The 24,846-nt window shown below is 54.7% G+C and overlaps 1 protein-coding gene across 2 annotated transcripts in view; it reads left to right on the forward strand.

Annotated features, from left to right (window-relative positions):
• LOC133361104 (protein PRRC2A-like) overlaps positions 1-24,846 on the forward strand; it is a 38,791-nt gene that overhangs the window by 5,285 nt on the left and 8,660 nt on the right. For both annotated transcript variants that reach the window (XM_061579934.1, XM_061579935.1), the window contains exons 2-15: positions 3,507-3,683; positions 6,370-6,547; positions 7,769-7,904; positions 8,457-8,529; positions 10,608-10,823; positions 11,213-11,610; positions 11,956-12,053; positions 16,457-16,677; positions 17,454-17,538; positions 18,006-18,192; positions 18,949-19,017; positions 19,556-20,409; positions 21,988-22,337; positions 24,176-24,666. In XM_061579934.1, the coding sequence (XP_061435918.1) occupies positions 3,569-3,683; positions 6,370-6,547; positions 7,769-7,904; positions 8,457-8,529; positions 10,608-10,823; positions 11,213-11,610; positions 11,956-12,053; positions 16,457-16,677; positions 17,454-17,538; positions 18,006-18,192; positions 18,949-19,017; positions 19,556-20,409; positions 21,988-22,337; positions 24,176-24,666 (3,471 nt within the window). In that variant the 5' untranslated portion in view covers positions 3,507-3,568. The remainder of the gene's footprint in view (positions 1-3,506; positions 3,684-6,369; positions 6,548-7,768; positions 7,905-8,456; positions 8,530-10,607; positions 10,824-11,212; positions 11,611-11,955; positions 12,054-16,456; positions 16,678-17,453; positions 17,539-18,005; positions 18,193-18,948; positions 19,018-19,555; positions 20,410-21,987; positions 22,338-24,175; positions 24,667-24,846) is intronic.

The raw sequence follows: 24,846 nt of genomic DNA on the forward strand, positions 1-24,846 counted from the left end.
CTTATGGGGTAAAGCGAGTCTACGGGTCTCTGTGTGAGTTTACATGTCTCTGTAAGCCACTTGTCACCGGGCTGAAACCATCAACTTACTACGCATGAGAATCCAGTTTAATCACATCTCTACGTGACGACATGGGTTTCGATGCAAGACTGTGGTCGTACCTGTATAGTCTATGTGTCTGTGTTTGAATCTGTGGGTTAGTTAGTCTACGGGTCGCTGTGTGGCTGCCGCTGCCTTTCCGCTGGTTTGTGGTTCTTTGTCCACACTTTCTCAGTCGTCATCCTCTCTCTCCGAATCGTCCTCTCTCTCTGCGTTGTCCTATTTCTCTTGTGCAGCGCTGTATCACATGTTGACTTAGTTGTAATTTTATTAACCCGGCAGGGATGATTTGGACCCCCAAGAGGTTGCTTGCCTCCTGTGCGCGCTTGGATTTTGCGCCCGTCAATTATGCACATCGTCGTCATAGTTGTCATGATTTCCATGGTGAATAAAATAGGTACCACTCGCATCAGAGAAATGAAAGCCAGCTGCTGCTGCTGCTGCTTCTGTTTTCCTTGATCAGTGATGGGTAACCTTGGCCCTGTCACAGAAATGTGGACAGCGCCGGATTATCCTCGTAGCAAAAGTAGCAGTAGCCTCGGGCGCCGCACTTTCAAGGGCCCCGCGTTAAACGCTTTCAAGCTATCAATTCCAGTTCAGCGATTCTGCACTTGCTCTATTACTATAGTACTATACCGCCTTAAACTTTTATGAACGACCGGGTGTTTAATGTTAGCGATTAGTCGTATTATCTGGCTGTATAGCAAATGGAAAAATATTATGCAAGTAAAAAATGTGTTTTCATATTTGTGTTTTTGTTTAATTTAGGGCCCCTTTTTAAATCCTTTATATTAAGTTCGCATGCTTGCTTGCTTGCGTGCTTGCGTGCTTGCTTGCTTACGACCGTGCAAACCTTTCGGTCGTTTTTTAACCCACTTCCCGTGATCCAATCGAGCTGACATTTTGCACACAGACTCGTTGTGCGAGACAATTAATGTTCGTGAAAATTTTTTTCCAAAATTTTACACTGTTTAGGGAAAACAAATTAAATATTTAATTACCAATTGCTTAATGGTGGCAGACAATCATCTGACCCATAGGTGGCAGCCATCTCAAGCCAGAGGATGAGAGGACTCTAGCCGCCACGCATATAAAGGATTTAGAGTGAAAAACTTTGTTTTTACGGGTTATACTTATTAACATGTGCTACAGGCCCCGCACTCGCTTAATCCGGCACTGGATGCGGAATTGACCGTGTACACGCGTGCATTGTACGAGACGGCAAGCGGCACGTGCAGCTCAAGCGACTGTTGCGTCTGTCTCTTCTCCCGTGCTTCTGCTGCTTCAACTGCTGCCTCCTCTACTCCTCCTGCTTCACTTTACCTTCCCTGCTTCCGTTCCACTTCACCGCACGCCAGAGGTCGCAAACGGGTTTTGATTCCTTACCCGTACCCGGCCACACCAGGGTCGCAAACGGGTACCCGTACCCGGCCGGGTACGGGTACCCGTTCCGTACCCGTACCCTACCCGAGATGAGTGACAAACGGTTACTCACCAGTGACTCACGGCCTACCCATACCGGTACCCGGCCGCACCAGGGTCGCAAACGGGTACCCGTACCCGGCCGGGTAGCCGGGTATCGGGTAGGGTACGGGTATCGGGTACCCGGTTGCGACCTCTGCCACACGCTCCGACCGCTTCACCTCCTGCTGCTCTTTCTCCCCCTCCAGCTTCCGCTGACGCCTCTCGTTTTTGCTTTTGCGGCTGCCTCTGTTGTCGTTGCTTGTCGCTCGCTTCTTCTCAATCCTCCTGCTGCTGCTGCTGCTCCCATGCTCTCATTACGCACGCGCAAAGTGCTTGCCGCAAATAAAGCACAATATCTTCTTGGTTCTTTCGGTAAAGTCACGTAGAAGGGAAGTAATAAAATAATAAAAATAAAACATAATAAAATACAATTTTCACGACGTTTCGGCCACAACGCAAGCAGCCGTCCTCAGGTGAAGAACACAGACATGCTCTTCACCTGAGGACGGCTACTTGCGTTGTGGCCGAAACGTCGTGAGAATTATTTTATTATGTTTTATTTTTATTATTTTATTACTTCCCTTCTACGTGATGACTTTACCGAAAGAACCAAGAAGATAATCTCTGCAGTCACGAAAGCTTTAAATCGAAAAGCACAAAATCTTGCCGATCTCATCAAGGAATATAAACCATCGCTGTAACTACGTTTGAAGCTTTCGTGACTGCAAGGATTCATACTCTTAGGTTTTTTCGGTAAAGTCACGTAGGTAAAAAAATAAAATTAAAAGTTAATAAAAGTAATAGTGGAAATAAAATAAAAAATCACGACGTTTCGGAGGCAACACAAGTCTCCGTCATCAGGTGGGACTGTCACAGCTAAAAAAAAAACCTTGATGCAGTAATTTTAGCTGTGACGTTCCCACCTGATGACGGAGACTTGTGTTGCCTCCGAAACGTCGTGATTTATTATTTTATTTCCATGATTACTTTTATTAACTTTTAATTGTATTTTTTACCTACGTGACTTTACCGAAAAAACCTACGCGTACTGTAACTACGGTCATCCTCGCAGCGGCTTTTGGCTCGCCGTCGAACAAAGACGGTCACCACGTCGCACGATTTCAGATGTGCTTCTTTGGCCGTCTGGAACGCTCTTCTTCCGATATTTGGAAGCCACTGGAGCTACACATTTTAAAATACAAATAGAACATTCATTTATTTAGAACTCCTTTACGTGTTTAGTTTGTTGTCCTTCTTCCGCACCTCCGATTAGTACCGTTGGCTACGTACGGCGCGAAAGAAGTTCAACACACACACGTACTGGTGCTTCTCATTCTGTTGCTGCTGCTGCTGCCTCTAGAAATTTCTGCCGTTACGTTTTGCGTCTCATTGTACTCCGATTCTTACGAAGGGACTGTGTGTTATCTTGCCGCGGTTCTTGCTGCTTCGCCCGAGCTTGGGAATTGATGTGCCCGTGGCAATTTTAACCTTGCAACAATCCACCTCGCCAACCGCCCTGATAACCGCCGTGGTTGACAAAACCGCCAAGGCATTATGGGAAATGTAGGGGGTTAGGGCAAGCCACGGTCGCACTCGTCAAAAGCCGAACTAAATTGCCGGTTCCTTCGCTAAGCACAAATAAAAACACAAGTGATGTTATAAAAAGCAGCGCGTGTTCAAATCGCCGAATTAACAACGATAACATCATGCGAGTTACCTTTAACTGCTGAGGATTGAGGTCCGCGGTGATGACGTTATTGATGAGGTGACGTGGGAGGAGGTGGTTATCAGAAGGAATAGTGGTTCTGGCCACCCCCTACCTCCACCTGGTGGGGATAAGAGAGTGGTGGTGGGAGCTGCTGCTGCTGCTGCCGCTGCCCCTCCTGCTGCTTCCCCTGCTTACTGCCGTCGCCACTTCACGCTTCCCGTTTGTCGCCGCGCAGGTTGGGGCCGCGTCCTGGGAGCGACGCCGTGAGCCACCCGTACTCAATGATCGCTCTGAGCCATGTCCGAGCGTGCGGGGCAGAGCGCAAAGGGAAAGGACGGCAAGACCAAGTACGCATCGCTCAGCCTCTATAACACCTACAAGGGCAAGAGCATCGAGACCCACAAGACTACCAGTACGTTGGGTGGGGAGTGGGGGGGGGGGGGCGCACATGGGGACACGCACGGGGAGACACGGGTAAAGTGCGGCGAGACACGGGGAGATACGGGGAAACACGGGGAAACACGGGGAAACACGGGGAGACACGGGGAGACACGGGGAGACACGGGGAGACACGGGGAGACACGGGGAGACACGGGGAGACACGGGGAGACACGGGGAACGTGTGGGGAGACGTGGGGACATTCGGGGAGACACGGGGAGATACGGCGAACGTGGGGAGACACGAGGTATACACAGAGAGACACGGGAAGACAAGGGGGGACATACTGGGAGACATGGGGGACATACAGGGGAGAGATGCAGGGAGACACGGGCAACGTGTGGGGAGACACTGGCAACTTGTGGAGAGATGGTGACATGCGGTGAGACACGTAGAGACATGGCAAACGTGTGGGGGGTCATAGGGACATCCGGGGAGACACGGGGAGACATGAGGAACGTGTGGGGAGACGTGGGGACATTCGAGGAGACACGGGGAGACACGGCGAACGTGGGGAGACACGAGGTATACACAGAGAGACACGGGAAGACAAGGGGGGGGACACGGGGAGACATGGGGGACATACAGGGGAGACACGGGGAGACACGGCGAACGTGGGGAGACACGAGGTATACACAGAGAGACACGGGAAGACAAGGGGGGGGACACGGGGAGACATGGGGGACATACAGGGGAGACACGGGGAGACACGGCGAACGTGGGGAGACACGAGGTATACACAGAGAGACACGGGAAGACAAGGGGGGGGACACGGGGAGACATGGGGGACATACAGGGGAGACACGGGGAGACACGGCGAACGTGGGGAGACACGAGGTATACACAGAGAGACACGGGAAGACAAGGGGGGGGACACGGGGAGACATGGGGGACATACAGGGGAGACACGGGGAGACACGGCGAACGTGGGGAGACGCGTGGTATACACAGAGAGACACGGGAAGACAAGGGGGGAGACACGGCCAGACGAGGGGGACACTCGGGCAGACCAACCTGGTTTTTTGTGCAAGTCGCAGGACCAGAGACATCTCCACCACCAGAGGCCCACTGAGCTCCGCTACGGAGCTCTAGTTCAGAAGCGGCTCAGCCACCACAAATGATAGCTCAACGAAGTGAGTGGCACATCATCATAGTGTGGACATTTATAGCAGCAGCAGCAGTAGGAGCCAAATACTCTAAAACCATTAGTCTTAGGTTGTTTGGGTAAAGTCACGTAGGTAAAAAATAAAATTAAAAGTTAATAAAAGTAATAATGGTTGAGAACCAATGGTTTTAGATTCTAGATTTGAAGCTTTCGTGAGTGCAAGGATTCATATTCTTAGGTTTTTTCGGTAAAGTCACGTAGGTAAAAAATGTAATTAAAAGTTAATAATGGAAATGAAATAAAATAATTATAATTTATTCTTTTATTTTATTTCCATTATTACTTTTATTAACTCTAAATAAAATTTTTATCTACGTGACTTTAAAATAAAATAATTATAACTTTTTATTTTATTTTTACCTACGTGACTTTAAAATAATATAATTAAAATGTATTCTTTTATTTTATTTCCATTATTACTTTTATTAACTTTTAATTTTATTTTTTACCTACGTGACTTTACCGAAAACCTAAGAGCATGAATCCTTGCAGTCACGAAAGCTTCAAATCTAGAATTAATACCCTCCTACGGGGAGGAATTTCACCTATTATTTATTTTTCGCCCACGTGACTTTACCGAAAAACCTAAGAGTATGAATCCTTGCAGTCACGAAAACTTCAAATCTAGAATCTAAAACCATTGGTTCTCAACCTGGGGTACGCAGACTCCTGGGGGTGTACGTGGAAATGTCCCAGAGGGTACGCGAGTGTGTTTATAAACGTGTTAAATGATGCACACGAGAGCCCATTGGTGAATTATCGTGTATGAATTTGCCAAGATAAGGTAACTATGATAACAAATTCACGTGGTTACCGAGAACGATATGAAAGACCTTTCTACTAAACTCATTGATCTTAAACAATGCAGGTTTCCAAGGGTAACCGGCAAGCGCGAACAGATGACATCACACTATGGGAACCTCATTTGCCAGTAAAAATATGATAATTGGTTTTTTACCCTTTTATCTGGCAACAAAACTGACACCTTTTTACAAGGAGTCATGTTTGCATAGACCATAATACCTGCAGTCATAATACAAACAAAAAACATAACTCTGATAATGTGCACTGTCCTTGAAAGGCGTCATCTGGTCCAACCCATGTGAGACTAGGCTCTAAGGAAAGCTGTCTCGGGTTCGATTTAAAGCTTTCGTGACTGCAGGGATTCATCTTCTTGGTTCTTTCGGTAAAATCACGTAGAATGGAAGCAATAAAAATAATAAAATAAAACATAAAACATAACGTAAAAAACGTCGTGAGAATTATTTTATTACGTTTTATTGTTTCCATTCTACGTGACGACTTTACCGAAAGAACCAAGAAGGTGATCTTTCGGGCCGTGAACAGCAAATGGAATTGTTATTTGCCCCGGAGAAATCTTGTGAGCTGTGAAGCTCTTTTGAACCAACTGGCAAACCCGACTGCGAGAGCTCGACCCTAACCCCCGACAAACCGGGGATGCTCGTGTGCCGATGGCGTGTGATGGTGATGCAGTCGCTACGAGACATGGCCTGCAGAGCCTGGGGAAGGTGGCCACGGCGAGGCGCATGCCACCCCCTGCCAACCTGCCGAGCCTGAAGGCGGAGAACAAAGGCAACGACCCCAACGTGACGCTGGTGCCCAAGGACGGATCGGGATGGGCGAGCAAGCAGGAGCCTCGCGACGACAAGACGTACGCACACAAGTCCCTCGCCCGCTCACCCGCTCGTTCATCCACTCGCTCGCTCACCCACTCGCTCATTCGCTCGCTCGCTCACCCACTCGCTCATCCGCTCGCTCGCTCACCCACTCGCTCATCCGCTCGCTCGCTCACCCACTCGCTCTCCCACTCAGTTCTCTCGCTCACCCACTTGCTCGCTCACCCACTCGCTCACTCGCTCACCCACTCGCTCATCCGCTCAGTTCACTCGCCCACCCACTCGCTCGCCCATTCGTTCGCTCACCCACTCGCTCGCTCACCCACTCACTCATCCGCTCAGTTCGCTCGCCCACCCACTGGCTCATCCACTCGCTCGCTCACCCACTCACTCATCCGCTCAGTTCGCTCGCCCACCCACTCGCTCATCCACTCGCTCGCTCACCCACTCGCTCATCCGCTCAGTTTGCTCGCTCACCTACTCGCTCATCCACTCGCTCCCTCACCCACTCGCTCATCTGCTCAGTTTGCTCGCTCACCCACTCGCTCATCCACTCGCTCCCTCACCCACTTGCTCGCTCACCCACTCGCTCACCCACTCAGTTTGCTCGCTCACCCACTCGCTCGCTCACCCACTCGCTCGCTCACCCACTCGCTCGCTCACCCACTCGCTAATCCACCCGCTCGCTCATCCACTCGCTCGCTCACCCACTCGCTCGCTCACCCACTCAGTTTGCTCGCTCACCCACTCGCTCACCCATTCGTTCGCTCACCCACTCACTCGCTCACCCACTCACTCATCCGCTCAGTTCGCTCGCTCGCCCACTCGCTCGCCCACTCGTTCGCTCACCCACTCGCTCGCTCACCCACTCGCTCACCCATTCAGTTTGCTCGCTCACCCACTCGCTCCCTCACCCACTTACGTGCATGGTATCTGCGTGTATGTATATCTTCGTGTGTGTGTTTTTGGGGAGCGGTCGTGTAACGGTTAGCGCTACGCTGCGCTATGAACCCGGTGACCTGAGTTCGATTCCCGCTCACGGCCAACACCAGTGACGATTATCTGAACCGGTCCTGGGCCTCGCCTAGGTCGACTCGGCCTCATACGAGTACCTGGCACTGTGTGTAGTAAACATCGCCACTGGGGAGACAAAGGCGGCCGGGCGTGGTGCTGGCCACCCACCCCCTCGGGGGAACGTTGTTGTTGTCGTTGTTGTTGTTGTTTGTGTCTGCGCGTGTCGCCGTTCGTGTTGACAGGCCTCGGGCGCCGCCTCCACTGCAGCCAGAGTCGCTGCCGCCGCCGGCTACGCCGAGCTGCGCCGTCTCCTCCGCCCCCTCGCCCCCCTCGGCCAACGCCAGCGCCACCACAACTACCACCACCACCACCACAGAGGTGCGGGCACACACAACAACAACAACAACAACCGCAACCGCCATTCGCCACTAAGTGGCGGTGACGTCACCACGACGCTTGTGCCAGGCACACGCACGCACGCGTACATACGTGTGCACGCGCGCATGTACATGGACCGTCCTCGTGGTCTGTGGAATTGTAACCTCCCCCACCCCCCCAGCGGGTCGCAATGCCGCCAATGACGACGCCGATTGTAACGCTGAGCGCCGCCCATCACCTCCCGTCCAGCGGCAATGTCCAGTGCCACCGGGGCCATTTCCTAGATAAGTCGGCTGTATCCCAGCTCTGGTTTTTATAAATTACCGTCATAATTTTATCATCGCCCCGTAGACGACCGCGCGACGATCGCTGCCGGTAATTTGCGAGCTGCTGCATCGCGCCAATCGCAAGCCGGCTTCTCCCGCGGGCGCTGAAGTTGCCGTGGGTTATCGCGTTTGTCCGGCGTGACGCCCCCTCTCCCCAGCCCCCGCCCACCCCGCCCCTTCCCTCCCCTCTGACTCGTGTGTTTCTTTGCTCGTGTTTGGGTGGCAGAGTGCGACCTGCAAGACGAATGTCACCTCCTGGGCTCCACCTGCTCCCAGGGGCACCAAGGTTCACGTAGAAGGTGAGTGGCCCACATCCGTGGGGTTTGACTCCCTGGTCTGGGTTGCGGTGGTGGCGGCGATGGGTGCGTTGTGGCGGTGGATGTGGTGGTGGCGGTGTTGATGGCGGCGGTGGTGGCGGCGCTGGCGGCGCTGGCGGCGCTGGCGACGCTGGCGGCGCTGGCGGTGCTGGCGCTACTGATGCTGCTGATGTTGCTGATGCTGGTGATGCTGGTGGTGGTGCTGGTGGTGCTGGTGGTGCTGGTGCTGATGGTGCTGGTGGTGTTGGTGGTGCTGGTGGTGCTGATGCTGGTGATGCTGGTGATGGTGGTGCTGGTGCTGGTGGTGCTGGTGCTGGTGGTGCTGGTGGTGCTGATGCATGTGATGCTGGTGATGGTGGTGCTGCTGGTGGTGGTGCTGGTGGTGCTGGTGGTGTTGGTGATGCTGGTGCTGCTGATGCTGCTGATGCTGCTGATGCTGCTGATGCTGGTGGTGCTGGCGGTGTTGGTGATGCTGGTGGTGTTGGTGATGCTGCTGATGCTGATGATGCTGGTGATGCTGGAGGCGCTGGTGGTGGTGCTGGAGGCGGTGGTGGCGGTGCTGGTGGTGGTGGCGGTGGTGACTAAGCTGCTGCTGCAGCTGCTGCTGCACATGGCTGCCTGTAGATCCAGCTCTGTGCAGGCAGCAGCAGTAGCAGCGAGGGCTTGGTGGATCACTCACAGGTGGGGTGTGAAACTCCCTTCTACACGGGGGTGGGCCAGAAGTAGGCAGTACAGCAGCGAAGTGTGTGGACTAATCTCCATCTGTTCCATCTCATGTCATTCTAACCCGTGGGTGAGCGTCATGGAGGAGCTGTACCCCTGGTTTTGCCAGGAGAATGCAGTACGGCAAAGTGCGGATACATCTCCATCCGAGATAGTGTTGCCCCTGGCACAAGGCCTGCGTTCTATTCCTGGTGTTCCATCCCACGTGAATGATAGCGTAGCCAGTTACCCAGCTATGCTTTTGGTGGAAACGAGAAGCAGGGGGCGGATGGGGCGGCAAGATGTCGGGGGGTGGTTGCGTGTTCATAATGTCCTTGCCAAAGTACAGTGATCCCTCGTTTATCGCGGTTAATGGGGACCGGAACCCGTCGCGATAGGTGAATATCCGCCAAGTAGGATTGGCCCCCTAGGAATTTCCGTATATGTGTGTGTGGGTACCAGAATGTTTAAAATATGTATATTTATACTTTATATATATATTTTACTTAAATCTATTTAATTATCAAACCTTAATATTATACATTCTCTCTCTCTCATACGATACGTATTATGGTGTTCTACACTCACCAATGACAGTAGTATCTTGAGACTTGACTCCAGTAATGACGACGATGACAATGACGACGATGACAGACCTGTGCAGTTCGATGAATGTGATGATGAATGATGATGATGATGGTGTTACTGCACAGGTATAATGAGGCCTTTAAATCAGTTCGAAAAATCCGCGATGCACTGAGGCCGCGAAACTTGAACCACGAAGTGGCGAGGGATTACTGTACCACGATCGGGATTTTTGCCAGTGCAGCTGCCATGCTTTGGCATGCGTTGCCTTTGCGATCAAGACATTCAGAGTCGTGAGCGCTGTTTAAGTCTCGTCTTGAAAACTCGCCTACTTAAATTGACTCTCTGTTGTATTACATTACATTTCTACGTATACTAGATTTGTGTTTCTATTTCATTTATACCTGATGATGATCGCTTGTGTTGCAATCGAAACGTCGTATGCTAGTATTTAATTTGTTATTTTGTCTTTATACGTGACTTTACCGAAAGAACCAAAGAGTAATTGGTGATGTTTATGGTCCTGGTAACTCGAACCCATTGCAACAACATCATCATCCTCACAACCACCATGTCCATGTCGGCAGGTTCTGATTATCTCCTGGCTTTCCACACACGCTGGCTCATTGGTGGGATGTACGGATACAACGCGCGTCACTTGACAAACGTAAATTATTATGATTGCGAGGCCTCCGCCCTCCATCCCGCCACTCTGTGTGACTTCTCCTTCTGCCCCCTTGCCCCCCCCCCCACCCACCTTGCCCCCACCACAGTAGTGGCTGCTCCGAGCCAGCGCTCGCGGCTTTCTCAGCAGGAGTTCCCCAGTCTGCAGGCGGCCGGGGAGCAGCAGCAGCAACAGCAGCAACAGCAGCAGCAACAGCAACAACAGCAGCAGCAACAGCAGCAGCAGCAGGCGGAGCAACGCGGGGATGCTGTCCACGACGGTGCCGTGCCAGCGTACGGACCAGGGCCCAGCCTGCGCCCACAGAGTGAGTGGGAGTCCATAATGCCTTGCCCCAACAGGCTGTTAAAGGCTATATGGAGGATCTTTGTCTGTGGGGAGGTTAAGGCGGCCGGGAATGGTGCTGAACGATGGTACCTACAGCGGCGATGATGCCGATGATGATGACGACAATAGTACGTACACCGATGATGCTGATGGTGATCGTGACGATGGCACCTACACCGATGATGGTACCTACACTGATGATGATGGCACCTACACCAACGATGGTACCTACACCGATGATGATGATGATGATGATCATGACGATGGCATCTACACCGACGATGTATGACGATGTTACCGATGTCGATGATGACGATGGCACCCACACCGATGTGGCAATATCTCCTGTCCCCCTCCCCCCCGTCACAGACGTGGCAAGCTGGCGGGAGGGCGGAGGGCGCATCGCAAGCGCAGCTGCAGCGTCGGCTGGAGGAAACGCAGCGGCGGCGGCGGCATCATCATCATCGTCGTCGGCAGCCGGCGCCGGCTCGGCGGGGTCCGTAGGCGCTGGCGTCCCCCCTGGCGCCAGCCTCGGCGACCCCGAGCCCCCCAGAGGCGCAAACGGCGTCGGCCCCCGAGGGGGAGGGGTGCCGGGGGGGGTGGGGGCGGGGGGGGCGCCGGCGCACGAGACGAGCAGCCCGGGACTGCTGGCGACGCCGCAGATGATGGCGCCCGGTTCCTCCTCTTCCTCCTCTTCAGCTGCTGCTGGCGCCGTCGGCAATGCGTTCTCGCCGGCGCCCTTCCGTGGCCCGGGGGGGCCTCCTTTTGTAAGCGTGGTGACATCGTGTCCCGGTCGTGGGATTGCGCGGCGTTGCGGTTGTTGTGGTTAGGGGTTGTGGTTGTTGTGCTGTTGTTGTTGTTGACGGGTGGAGAACAAATACACCCCTTCTTAGAGCGCCCGCTAGCGGATGCCCTTTGGCCAGCGTTTGCGTGAGCGAGCAGAGCGATTGCAGGGCTGCACCCTCGCCGTTTGAACCGAGACGCTATCACCGGTTCACCACCACAAATTAAACCGTGCTTTGTATTTTCGTCCCCGTTTTCCCCTGACCCCCCCCACCACCACCACCCCCCCCGCTCCCCCTCCTTTGCCTATGGGGGGCTGCTTACCACAGATGGGGTACCCCTCGGGGTCTCTGCGAGGGATGGCATTCGCCCCGGCTTTTGGTCCCACGAAATTCCGCTTCCCGTTCACGCCGGCTGAGGCGGCCAAGTGAGTGTGCCGAGCCCGCCGCGTCCACCCTGCGCCCAGTCCCACTGACGCTCCTTCACGCTCATCGCCACCCCTCCACTGGAATCAGCTCCCCCTGTACATTGAGCAACACTCCACCATAGACTCAACACTGCACCATAGACTCAACACTGCCCATAGACTCAACACTGCTCCATAGACTCAACACTGCACCATAGACTCAACACTGCACCATAGACTCAACACTGCTCCATAGACTCAACACTGCACCATAGACTCAACACTGCACCATAGACTCAACACTGCTCCATAGACTCAACACTGCACCATAGACTCAACACTGCTCCATAGACTCAACACTGCTCCATAGACTCAACACTGCACCATAGACTCAACACTGCACCATAGACTCAACACTGCCCGTAGACTCAACACTGCCCGTAGACTCAGCACTGCACCATAGACTCAACACTGCCCGTAGACTCTGCACTGCACCGTAGACTCAACACTGCACCATAGACTCAGCACTGCCCGTAGACTCAACACTGCACCATAGACTCAACACTGCCCGTAGACTCAACACTGCACCATAGACTCAACACTGCCCGTAGACTCAACACTGCCCGTAGACTCAACACTGCACCATAGACTCAACACTGCCCGTAGACTCTGCACTGCACCGTAGACTCAGCACTGCCCGTAGACTCAACACTGCCCGTAGACTCTGCACTGCACCGTAGACTCAACACTGCCCATACACTCAGCACTGCCCATAGACTCGACACTGCACCATAGACTCAACACTGCCCGTAGACTCAACACTGCCCATAAACTCAGCACTGCCCGTAGACTCAGCACTGCACCATAGACTCAACACTGCACCATAGACTCAACACTGCTCATAGACTCAACACTGCCCATAGACTCAACACTGCCCATAGACTAAACACTGCCCGTAGACTCAACACTGCCCCGTAGACTCAACACTGCCCATAGACTCAACACTGCACCATAGACTCAACACTGCCCATAGACTCAACACTGCACCATAGACTCAACACTGCCCGTACACTCAGCACTGCCCGTAGACTCAGCACTGCACCATAGACTCAACACTGCACCATAGACTCAACACTGCCCATAGACTCAACACTGCCCATAGACTCAACACTGCCCATAGACTCAGCACTACCCATAGACTCAACACTGCCCATAGACTCAACACTACCCGTAGACTCAACACTCCACCACAGACTCAACACTGCCCGTAGACTCAGCACTGCACCACAGACTCAACATTGCCTGTAGGTCAACACTGCCTGTAGACTCGGCACTGCCCGTAGACTCAGCACTGCCCATAGACTCAACACTGCCCGTACACTCAGCACTGCCCGTAGACTCGGCACTGCCCATAGACTCAACACTGCCCGTAGACTCAACACTGCCCATAGACTCAACATTGCCCATAGACTCAACACTGCCCATAGACTCAACACTGCCCATAGACTCAACACTGCCCATAGAATCAACACTGCACCATAAACTCAACACTGCCCGTAGACTCAACACTGCCCATAGACTCCACACTACCCATAGACTCCACACTACCCATAGACTCAACACTGCACCATAGACTCAACACTGCACCATAGACTCAACACTGCCCATAGACTCAACACTGCACCATAGACTCAACACTGCACCATAGACTCAACACTGCCCATAGACTCAACACTGCCCGTACACTCAACACTGCCCGTAGACTCGGCACTGCCCATAGACTCAACACTGCCCATAGACTCAACACTGCCCATAGACTCAACACTGCCCGTAGACTCAACACTGCCCGTAGACTCAACACTGCCCATAGACTCAACATTGCCAATAGACCCAACACTGCACCATAGACTCAGCACTGCCCATAGACACAACACTGCCATAGACTCAACACTGCCCATAGACTCAGCACTGCCCATAGACACAACACTGCCATAGACTCAACACTGCCCGTACACTCAGCACTGCCCGTACACTCAGCACTGCCCCTACACTCAACACTACCCGTAGACTCAACACTGCCCGTAGACTCAACACTGCACCATAGACTCAACACTGCCCATAGACTCAACACTGCCATAGACTCAGCACTGCCCATAGACTCAGCACTGCCCATAGACTCAACACTGCCCATAGACTCAGCACTGCCCATAGACTCAACACTGCCCATAGACTCAACACTGCCATAGACTCAGCACTGCCCATAGACTCAGCACTGCCCATAGACTCAACACTGCCCATAGACTCAGCACTGCCCATAGACTCAACACTGCCCATAGACTCAGCACTGCCCATAGACTCAACACTGCACCATAGACTCAACACTGCCCGTTGACTCAACACTGCACGTAGACTCAGCACTGCCCATAGACTCAACACTGCACCATAGACTCAACACTGCCCATAGACTCAACACTGCCCCGTGGACTCAGCACTGCCGTACACTCAACACTGCACCATAGACTCAACACTGCACCATAGACTCAACACTGCCCGTACACTCAGCACTGCCCGTAGACTCAACACTGCACCATAGACTCAACACTACCCATAGACTCAACACTGCTCATAGACTCAACACTGCCCATAGACTCAACACTGCCCATAGACTCAACACTGCCCATAGACTCAACACTGCCCATAGACTCAACACTGCTCATAGACTCAACACTGCACCATAGACTCAACATTGCCCATAGACTCAACACTGCCCATAGACTCAACACTGCCCGTACACTCAGCACTGCCCATAGACTCAACACTGCCCATAGACTCAACACTGCCCATAGACTCAACACTGCACCATAGACTCAACATTGCCCATAGACTCAACACTGCCCATAGACTCAACACTGCCCATAGACTCAACACTGCACCATAGACTCAACACTGCCAATAGACCCAACACTGCCCGTAGACTCAGCACTGCCCGTACACTCGGCACTACCCGTACACTCGGCACTGCCCGTACACTCAACACTGCCCATAGACTCAACACTGCCCATAGACTCAACACTGCACCATAGACTCAACACTGCCCCTAGACTCAGCACTCCCCATAGACTCAACACTGCCCATAGAATCAATACTGCCCATAGACTCAACACTGCCCATAGACTCAACACTGCCCGTTGACTCAACACTGCCCATAGACTCAACACTGCCCGTTGACTCAGCACTGCACATAGACTCAGCACTGCCCATAGACTCAACACTGCCCATAGACTCAACACTGCACCATAGACTCAACACTGCCCATAGACTCAACACTGCACCATAGACTCAACACTGCCCATAGACTCAACACTGCCCATAGACTCAACACTGCACCATAGACTCAACACTGCCCATAGACTCAACACTGCCCATAGACTCAACACTGCACCATAGACTCAACACTGCCCATAGACTCAACACTGCACCATAGACTCAGCACTGCCATAGACTCAACACTGCCCATAGACTCAACACTGCCCCGTAGACTCAACACTGCCCATAGAATCAACACTGCACCATAAACTCAACACTGCCCATAGACTCAACACTGCCCATAGACTCAACACTGCCCGTAGACTCAACACTGCCCCATAGACTCAACACTGCCCATAGAATCAACACTGCACCATAAACTCAACACTGCCCATAGACTCAACACTGCCCATAGACTCAACACTGCCCGTAGACTCAACACTGCCCATAGACTCCACACTACCCATAGACTCAACACTGCACCATAGACTCAACACTGCACCATAGACTCAACACTGCCCATAGACTCAACACTGCACCATAGACTCAGCACTGCCCGTAGACTCAACACTGCACCATAGACTCAACACTGCCCATAGACTCAACACTGCCCATAGACTCAACACTGCCCGTACACTCGGCACTGCCCGTAGACTCGGCACTGCCCATAGACTCAACACTGCACCATAGACTCAGCACTGCCCATAGACTCAACACTGCCCATAGACTCAACACTGCCCATAGACTCAACACTGCCCATAGACTCAACACTGCCCATAGACTCAACACTGCCCGTAGACTCAACACTGCACCATAGACTCAGCACTGCCCATAGACTCAACACTGCCCGTACACTCAACACTGCACCATAGACTCAGCACTGCCCATAGACTCAACACTACCCATAGACTCAACACTGCACCATAGACTCAGCACTACCCATAGACTCAACACTGCCCGTACACTCAACACTGCACCATAGACTCAGCACTGCCCATAGACTCAACACTGCCCGTACACTCAACACTGCACCATAGACTCAGCACTGCCCGTACACTCAACACTGCCCGTAGACTCAGCCCGATGACGACGACGATGTCACGCCCCCCGCCCCCCAGGTTTGCCCAGGGAGCTGGCCGCGCCGTACCACGCGGCCCAGGCTTGGTGGGAGGCCTGTCCGTGATCACGGCGTCTTCGGCAGCCGCGGCCTTGTCGTCGGGCGGCGGCGCCACGCCGCCAGCGGGCGGCGAGCAACCGCTGGAGCGTCCCTGCATCGTCAACGTCAACGACCTGAAGGAGTTCGACACGCTAGAAAGCGAGGCCGACGACGGATGGGCCGGTGCGTAAAGACACGCATCTCATCGTGTCCCACCAACCCTGGCCCCCGCCCGATTGTAGATTTGGATGCGGCCGGGTGGTGGCTTGTCAGTTGAGCGGCGGGCGGCTTGCAGTCAGAAGGTCAGAGTTCAATTCCCGCTTGATTGGGGTGGGAGGCGGGGGTAGTGGTTGACCTGGCCCATCATCATCATCATCCCTCCTGGGTTGATAGAATGAGTACCACTTTTTTCTTCTTGGTTCTTTCGGTAAAGTCACGTTGACCCGGCCCATCATCATCATCATCCCTCCTGGGTTGATAGAATGAGTACCACTTTTTTCTTCTTGGTTCTTTCGGTAAAGTCGTCACGTAGAAGGGAAATAATAAAATAATCAAAACAAAACATAATAAAATAATTCTCACGACATTTCGGCCACAACGCAAGCAGCCGTTCTCAGGTGGAGAACAGGTCTGTCCAGAGGACAGAGTCTGAATGGCAAGCCCCAGGCTTGGAGCGACTATTTATGCTGGGATGGCGGTGGGGATGGAGTAAGTCAACAGCTAGGGGTACCTATGGATGTACTGCCACCCCCGCCTCAGCCATAGGGCCGTGGAATGTCCACCACTGGCTCCGCGCAGGAGATTGGTCGCCAATGTCTCGATGCTCATTTGAGCGGCAGGAAGCTGCTCCCACTCGTGACTCTTCCGTTGGACTATTCCGTCGGACCGGCGGGCTGTTCCATTATTGACGTGCGTGGCGCTTGCCGTTTAATCTCCTCCCCGCCCCCCCGCCCCCCCAGGCGTTCAGGACGAGGTGGACTACTCGGAGAAGCTCAACTTCAGTGACGACGACGAACCCAACGGCTCCAAGGAGAAGAAGCTTTGGTACGATTTCGATTTAAAGCTTCTTTCGTGACTGCAGGGATTCATCTTCTTGGTTCTTTCGGTAAAGTCGTCACGTAGAAGGGAAATAATAAAATAATGAAAATAAAACATAATAAAATTTCGATTTAAAGCTTTCGTGACTGCAGGGATTCATCTTCTTGGTTCTTTCGGTAAAGTCACGTAGAATGGAAATAATAAAATAATAAACATAAAACATAATAAAATACAATTCTCACGACGTTTCGGCCACAACGCAAGCAGCCGTCCTGAGGACTTCCCTTCTACGTGACTTTACCGAAAGAACCAAGAAGATGAAGCTTTGGTACGGCACGTGATCAAGAGTCGCACGGCCATTCTGAGCCAGCCCCTCTCTGGGCAGGAGGCACACCACGTTTTTCGGGTTTCTCTGATTTGCCGGCTCAGCGGGCCCCTTGAGAGTCCGTGTATCCCCCTCTCTCTCTCTCCAGGGTGGCCCAACAGCGAGCGGATGCCTCTTCGGAGCTATCCATCAAGGCATCTCCACTGATGCAGTCTTCGCAAGCTGGGCCGTATCAGCAGCAACATCAGCATCAGCAGCAGCTCCATCACCATCAGCAGCAGCAGCAGCTCCATCATCAGCAGCAGCAGCAACAGCAGCAGCAGCAGCATCAGCAGGCAAGTTAGGATGCACCCCGACCCAAGGACTGGGACCCGGGAACTTGGCAGTGCAGACGCATCTTCTTGGTTCTTTCGGTAAAGTCACGTAGAAGGGAAATAAAAAAATAATAAAAATTAAACATAATAAAATAATTCTCACGACGTTTCGGCCACAACGTAAGCAGCTGTCCTCAGGTGAAGAACAGGTCTGTCGGAAAGACAGCATCCTTCAGACGCTGTCTTTCCGACAGACCTGTTCATCAGACGCTGTCTTTCCGACAGACCTGTTCTTCACCTGAGGACGGCTGCTTGCGTTGTGGCCGAAACGTCGTGAGAATAATTTTATGATGTTTTATTTTTATTATTTTATTATTTCCCTTCTACGTGACTTTACCGGAAGAACCAAGAAGATGAATCCCTGCAGTCACGAAAGAAGCTTTAAATCGAAAAGTGCAGACGCAGTGAAACCGACACGGCCGTTATGAACTCGGACCCAGGCCTTGAACCAGAGCCAGCATGTGGGCCTTTTGAAATGAGGTCGTGGGCCGTGTGAAACAAAGTAACCGGGCCGCGTCTGGCCCATGGGTCGTGTGAAACAAAGTAACCGGGCCGTGTCTTGCCCATGGGTCGTGTGAAACAAAGTAACCGGGCCGCGTCTTGCCCATGGGTCGTGTGAAACAGAGTAACCGGGCCGTGTCTTGCCCATGGGCAGCAGGCAGGCGTTGTGTGACCGCTTCGTATCTCTCTCTCTCGCCCTCTCTCGCTGTGCCGCAGAGCTGGAAGGTGCCCGGCCGCCCCGGCTTCGAGCGCCGTCTCGCCCCGCCGGAACTCCCCTGCCCCGTGGTAGCGCTCGCAGCTTCACCACCGCCACCACCAGCGGCACTCACGCCGGCACTAGCAGCAGCGGCGCACGCAGAGGGAAAGCAGCGCTAGCAGCAGTAACACTGGTAGCACCAGCAGTAGCAGCACTGTCAGTACCAGCAGCAGCAGCACTATCAGCAGTAATACCGGCAGCGTTTGCAACAGCACAAGCAGTCCACGCACGATTACTGGCGGCAGTGGCGGTTGCATTGACAGCGCTGTCGGTTGTAATTAACACTGACGGTGCTAGAAGCAGCACTAGCATTGGCAGCACCAATCGGCGGTAATACCGGCAGCACTGGCAACAGCACCGCCATCGCTGGTGCACGTACTACCACTCGCAGTAATAACAGCAGTACTAGTGCTAGCGGGTACAAGCAGCGCTGAGGGAGGAAGTGTTAACACTTCCAGCGGGAGAAGTCATCAACACCAGCAGCCTTGGCACTAGCAGATGTGACCGCTCCGCCCTCACCCACCCACCGCCGTCATTCCTAACACACCGTGCCCGTCTCGTCCACAGGGGCAGCGAGTGCAGTCGCCACTCTTGGGCTCGCAGCCTGCGCCCCATCACCTACACCAGCACCACCTTCACCAGCAGCAGCAGCAGCACCAGCAGCAGCAGCACCACCTAATACAGCAGCAGCAGCAGCACCAACAACAGCAGCACCACCTCCACCAGCTCCACCCGCAGCAGCAGCAGCATCCGCAGCAGCACCACCCGCACCAACAACAGCACCACCACCTCCCTCAGCAGCAGCAGCAGCTCCACCACCAGCAACAGCTGCAGCTGCCGCTGGCGCTCATGCCGGGACGTCCCGGCCTGCAGGCGCCGTCGTCCATGCCGCCCGCCGTCGCCGTCGTCGTTGCGGCCGCCGCCGTGGCGGCAGCGGCGGCCGCGGCGTCCGCTGCCGGCGGCGGCGGTGGCATAGCGGGCGGGGGCATCCTCCCCGCCCCCGGAGGAGGGGGGCCCTTGCCGGTGCCGCCACCACCGGCGCCGGGCTCGCCCGTGGCTCCCGCGCCGGGAGCCAAGGCGCCGTCGGAGGAGGCGGAGGACGAGGCGTGGCGGCAGCGCCGGCAGCAGGCGAGCGGCGGCGTGTCGGCCGCGGTGGAGCGGGCGCGGCGCCGGCGCGGGGCGGAGGAGCGGCGCATGGAGGAGGAGCGCCTGGCTGCTTGCGCCGAGAAGCTGAAGCGCCTCGACGAGAAGATGATGCTGATGACGCAGGCGACGGCGCTAGCCGGCGGAGGGCAGCAGCAGCAGGCGGCGGTGGCGGCGGCGGTGGGGACCGGGCAGGCGCGCGCCGGCTCTGCCGAACTGCGCGACGGAGGAGCCGCGGTGACGGCGCCGGCGGCGGCGGCGGCGACGGAATTGGCGATGTGAGTGGATGCTGGCGGGGGGAGGGTGGAGTTTGTGTGTCGTGCGCGTGTGCTGCTGTGTGTGCGTGTGCTGTGTGTGCGCGTGTGCTGCTGTGTGTGTGTGTGTGGTGTCCTCTGCACAGCGGTAGTGTAGTGGGTAGCGCTACGCTGGCCACGACCCCCTCGTGTGCCACAGTGCCGGCCTTCATAGGCGGTCGCTAACGGCACTTGCCCCAGCGGTCTGTTAAAGGCTACACGGGGGATCTTTGTGTGGGGAGCAGTAGTGTAGCGGTTAGCGCGCCGCGCTATGAACCCGGCGACCCGAGTTCGATTTCCGCTCACGGCCAACACCAGTGTGACGATTATATGAACCGGTGCTGGGCGTGGTGCTGGCCAACATCACCCCCATCGTGTACCGTTCCGGCCTTCATAGGTGCTTGCTCTAAACAGCACTTGTCTCTACAATCTGTTAAGGCTATACAAGGGATCTTTGTATTTTTGGTTCTTTCGGTAAAGTCACGTAAATAGAATAAAATAAAAAATAGAATGAAAATAAATTTAAAATAATAAAAGCAAAAAACCCACGACGTTTCGATCGCAACACAAGGGGTCTTCATCAGGCGATCGAAACGTCGTGAGGTTTTTAAGCTTTTATTATTCTCAATTGATTTTATTTTCTATCTACGTGACTTTACCGAAAGAAACCAAGAATATGAATTCCTGCAGTCACGAAAGTTTTCGGTCAAAATTTCGGGGATCTTTGTATTTGGTGTCCTCTTGTCCCATGTATTGTGCACTGCGTGTTATTGGCGCGGTGTTTGTGCGCTCCGTACGTGTGCCGTGCGTTGGTTTGTGCACCGCTCTGTGTGAGTGGAGCTCTGTGTAATTGGACTCGCAAGTGACTCTCTGTTTCCCCTGCATCTCCCCCCCCCCACCCCAACTCTTCCTCTCTCATCGTTTCGCTCTCTCTCTACTAATTTCCCTCTTCCCGCTCTCTCACCTGCATCACTCTCTCCACTTCTCTTCTCTTCATACCCTCCCATCTCCTCCTGTTCCCTTCTCACTCCTCTCCTTTTCCCCTATCTCTGTTTTGTGCCTCCTATCGGGCTTACTCCTCTCCTCCACCCTTTTCCCTCCATTCCCTCGTCATTGTCATCCTCACGATCGTCATCATTGTCTTTGTCGTCATCGTCATCATTGTCTTCGTCATCATCGTCATCCTCACCTTCGTCATCATCATCTTACTCGTCATCATCATCATCCTCATGGTCGTCATCATCGTCATCCTCATGATCGTCATCATTGTCTTCGTCGTCATCGTCATCATCGTCATCCTCACGATCATCATTGTCTTCGTCGTCATCGTCATCCTCACCTTCGTCATCATCTTCCTCGTCGTCGTCGTCGTCATCATCGTCATCATTGTCTTCGTCGTCATCATCATCATCCTCACCTTCGTCATCATCATCTTCTTCTTCATCGTCGTCATCATTGTCATCCTCACGATCGCCATCATCGTCGTCATCGTCATCCTCACGATCATCATCATCCTCACCTTCGCCATCATCGTCATCATCATCCCCATCTTCTCTCTCACAGTCGAACTCCCCGATCCGACTCGGAGCTCAAAGTGGCTCCCGCCGCTCCTCCTCTTCCCGCCGCCGCTGCTGCCGCTGCTGCTACATCGTCCTCCACCACCACCACCACCTCGCCCGCCCCCCCCTCCTCTTCCTCCTCTTCCTCCTCTTCCTCCTCCACGCCCCTCCCCTCGGGCACCACCTGCTCCGCCCCGCCCCTCCCCCCGCTGAAGCCGGCTCCCGCGCTGGCGCCAAAGAAAGAAGCGGAGGCTGCGGCGGTCGGCGTCCCCGGCGGCACCGGCGGCACCGGCGCGTGCCGGATCCGGATCGGCGCGGAGAGCGGAGCCGGCAATCGAAGTATCGGAGCACACGGTACGGAGATGGGGTGGTGGGTGCACGAATCTCTAAATGGCCGGGGTTGGAGACTGTGTAGCCGCTCGCTCACTCACCAACTCACCAAGCTACCCACCCACTCATCTGTCCGCTCACCGGCTGATACCCTCGCTCACCCGCTCACGAACTCGCACACCTACCCACCCACTGTCACGTCTCCCTGCGCGCTCGCTCGCTCACTCACTCGCTCACCCGCTCACATGCTCACCCACCCACTCGCTCATCTACCTGCTCGCTCTCTCACACGCTCACAAACTCACCCATCCACTCGTCTACCTGCTCACTCTCTCACTCACCCGCTCACAAACTCACCCATCCACTCGTCTACCTGCTCGCTCACACGCTCGCAAACTCACCCACCCACTCGTCTACCTGTTCACTCACCCGCTCACAAACTCACCCATCCACTCGTCTACCTGCTCGCTCACACGCTCGCAAACTCACCCACCCACTCGTCTACCTGCTCACTCTCTCACTCGCTCACAAACTCACCCATCCACTCATCTACCTGCTCACTCTCTCACTCGCTCACAAACTCACCCACCCACTCGTCTACCTGCTCACTCTCTCACTCGCTCACAAACTCACCCATCCACTCGTCTACCTGCTCACTCTCTCACTCGCTCACAAACTCACCCATCCACTCATCTACCTGCTCACTCACCCGCTCACAAACTCACCCACCCACTCGCTCGTCTACCTGCTCGCTCTCTCACTCGCTCACAAACTCACCCATCCACTCGTCTACCTGCTCGCTCACACGCTCGCAAACTCACCCACCCACTCGTCTACCTGCTCACTCTCTCACTCGCTCACAAACTCACCCATCCACTCGTCTACCTGCTTGCTCACACGCTCGCAAACTCACCCACCCAATCGTCTACCTGCTCACTCTCTCACTCGCTCACAAACTCACCCATCCACTCATCTACCTGCTCACTCTCTCACTCGCTCACAAACTCACCCACCCACTCGTCTACCTGCTCACTCTCTCACTCGCTCACAAACTCACCCATCCACTCGTCTACCTGCTCACTCTCTCACTCGCTCACAAACTCACCCATCCACTCGTCTACCTGCTCACTCTCTCACTCGCTCACAAACTCACCCATCCACTCATCTACCTGCTCACTCTCTCACTCGCTCACAAACTCACCCATCCACTCATCTACCTGCTCACTCACCCGCTCACAAACTCACCCACCCACTCGCTCGTCTACCTGCTCGCTCTCTCACTCGCTCACAAACTCACCCATCCACTCGTCTACCTGCTCACTCTCTCACTCGCTCACCCACTCACCCATCCACTCGTCTACCTGCTCACTCTTTCACTCGCTCACCCGCTCACAAACTCACCCACCCACTCGCTCATCTACCTGCTCGCTCTCTCACGCTCACAAACTCACCCATCCACTCGTCTACCTGCTCACTCTCTCACTCGCTCACCCGCTCACAAACTCACCCACCCACTCGCTCATCTACCTGCTCGCTCTCTCACAAGCTCACAAACTCACCCATCCACTCGTCTACCTGCTCACTCTCTCACTCGCTCACCTGCTCACAAACTCACCCACCCACTCCCTCATCTACCTGCTCACTCTCTCACTCGCTCACAAACTCACCCACCCACTCCCTCACCTACCTGCTCACTCTCTCACTCACTCACCCGCTCACAAACTCACCCACCCACTCCCTCATCTACCTGCTCACTCTCTCACTCGCTCACAAACTCACCCACCCACTCGCTCATCTACCTGCTCGCTCACTCACCCGCTCGCTCTCTGCCACCGCGCGGGTGCGCGCCTGTGCCTTCACAGATCCCCCTCTGGCGCCGGCGGGCTGGAAAGAAGGCGCGGGCCGCGTGTCCCTCCCCGTCTCCACCTCCCTCTCCGCTAGCGCCACCGCCAACATCGGCAACAACAACAGCAGCAGCAGCAGCAGCAGCAGCAGCAGCAGCATGAGCTCCATCAAGAACGCAGCAGCAGCAGCAGCTTCCGCGCAACCGCCACCAACCCCGACTCCGACACCGCCACCTCAGAAGCCGGCGCCGGCGGCGGCGCCAGCCCCTGTCGCTGCGCTGACGGCGGCAGCGTTGGCGCCAGCCTTGGCGCCGCAGCCGCCGCCGCCGCCACCGCCCGCGGACGAGGAGAGGGGGGCGGGGGAATCGGTGGGGGGGGAGGGCGGCATGGGGGGGCCGCCGAGGGAGCGGGCTGGGGCGATGGTGGCGCAGCAAGCGGCGCCAGCGCACGCCTACTCCCGCCACTTCCAGAAGACGCTGCCGCCGAGATTCCAGCGCCAGCAGCAGCAGGTGGGTGGGTGGGTGGGCTGACGGGCGGGTGGGTGGATGGGGATGGGGGGGGCGTGCGTGGTGAGTGGGTTTGGGTCGGTTGATGGGTGTGGGTGGATGGGTGTAGGTGGGTGGGTGTGCGTGGGTCGGTGGATGGGTATGGGTTGGCTGGGCGAGTGTGGTTCGGTGGGCGGGTGGGCG

The sequence above is a fragment of the Lethenteron reissneri genome, chromosome 71 (assembly GCF_015708825.2).
Source record: "Lethenteron reissneri isolate LAM-NWPU_2019-01 chromosome 71, ASM1570882v1, whole genome shotgun sequence".
NCBI classification, from domain to species: Eukaryota; Metazoa; Chordata; class Hyperoartia; order Petromyzontiformes; family Petromyzontidae; genus Lethenteron; species Lethenteron reissneri.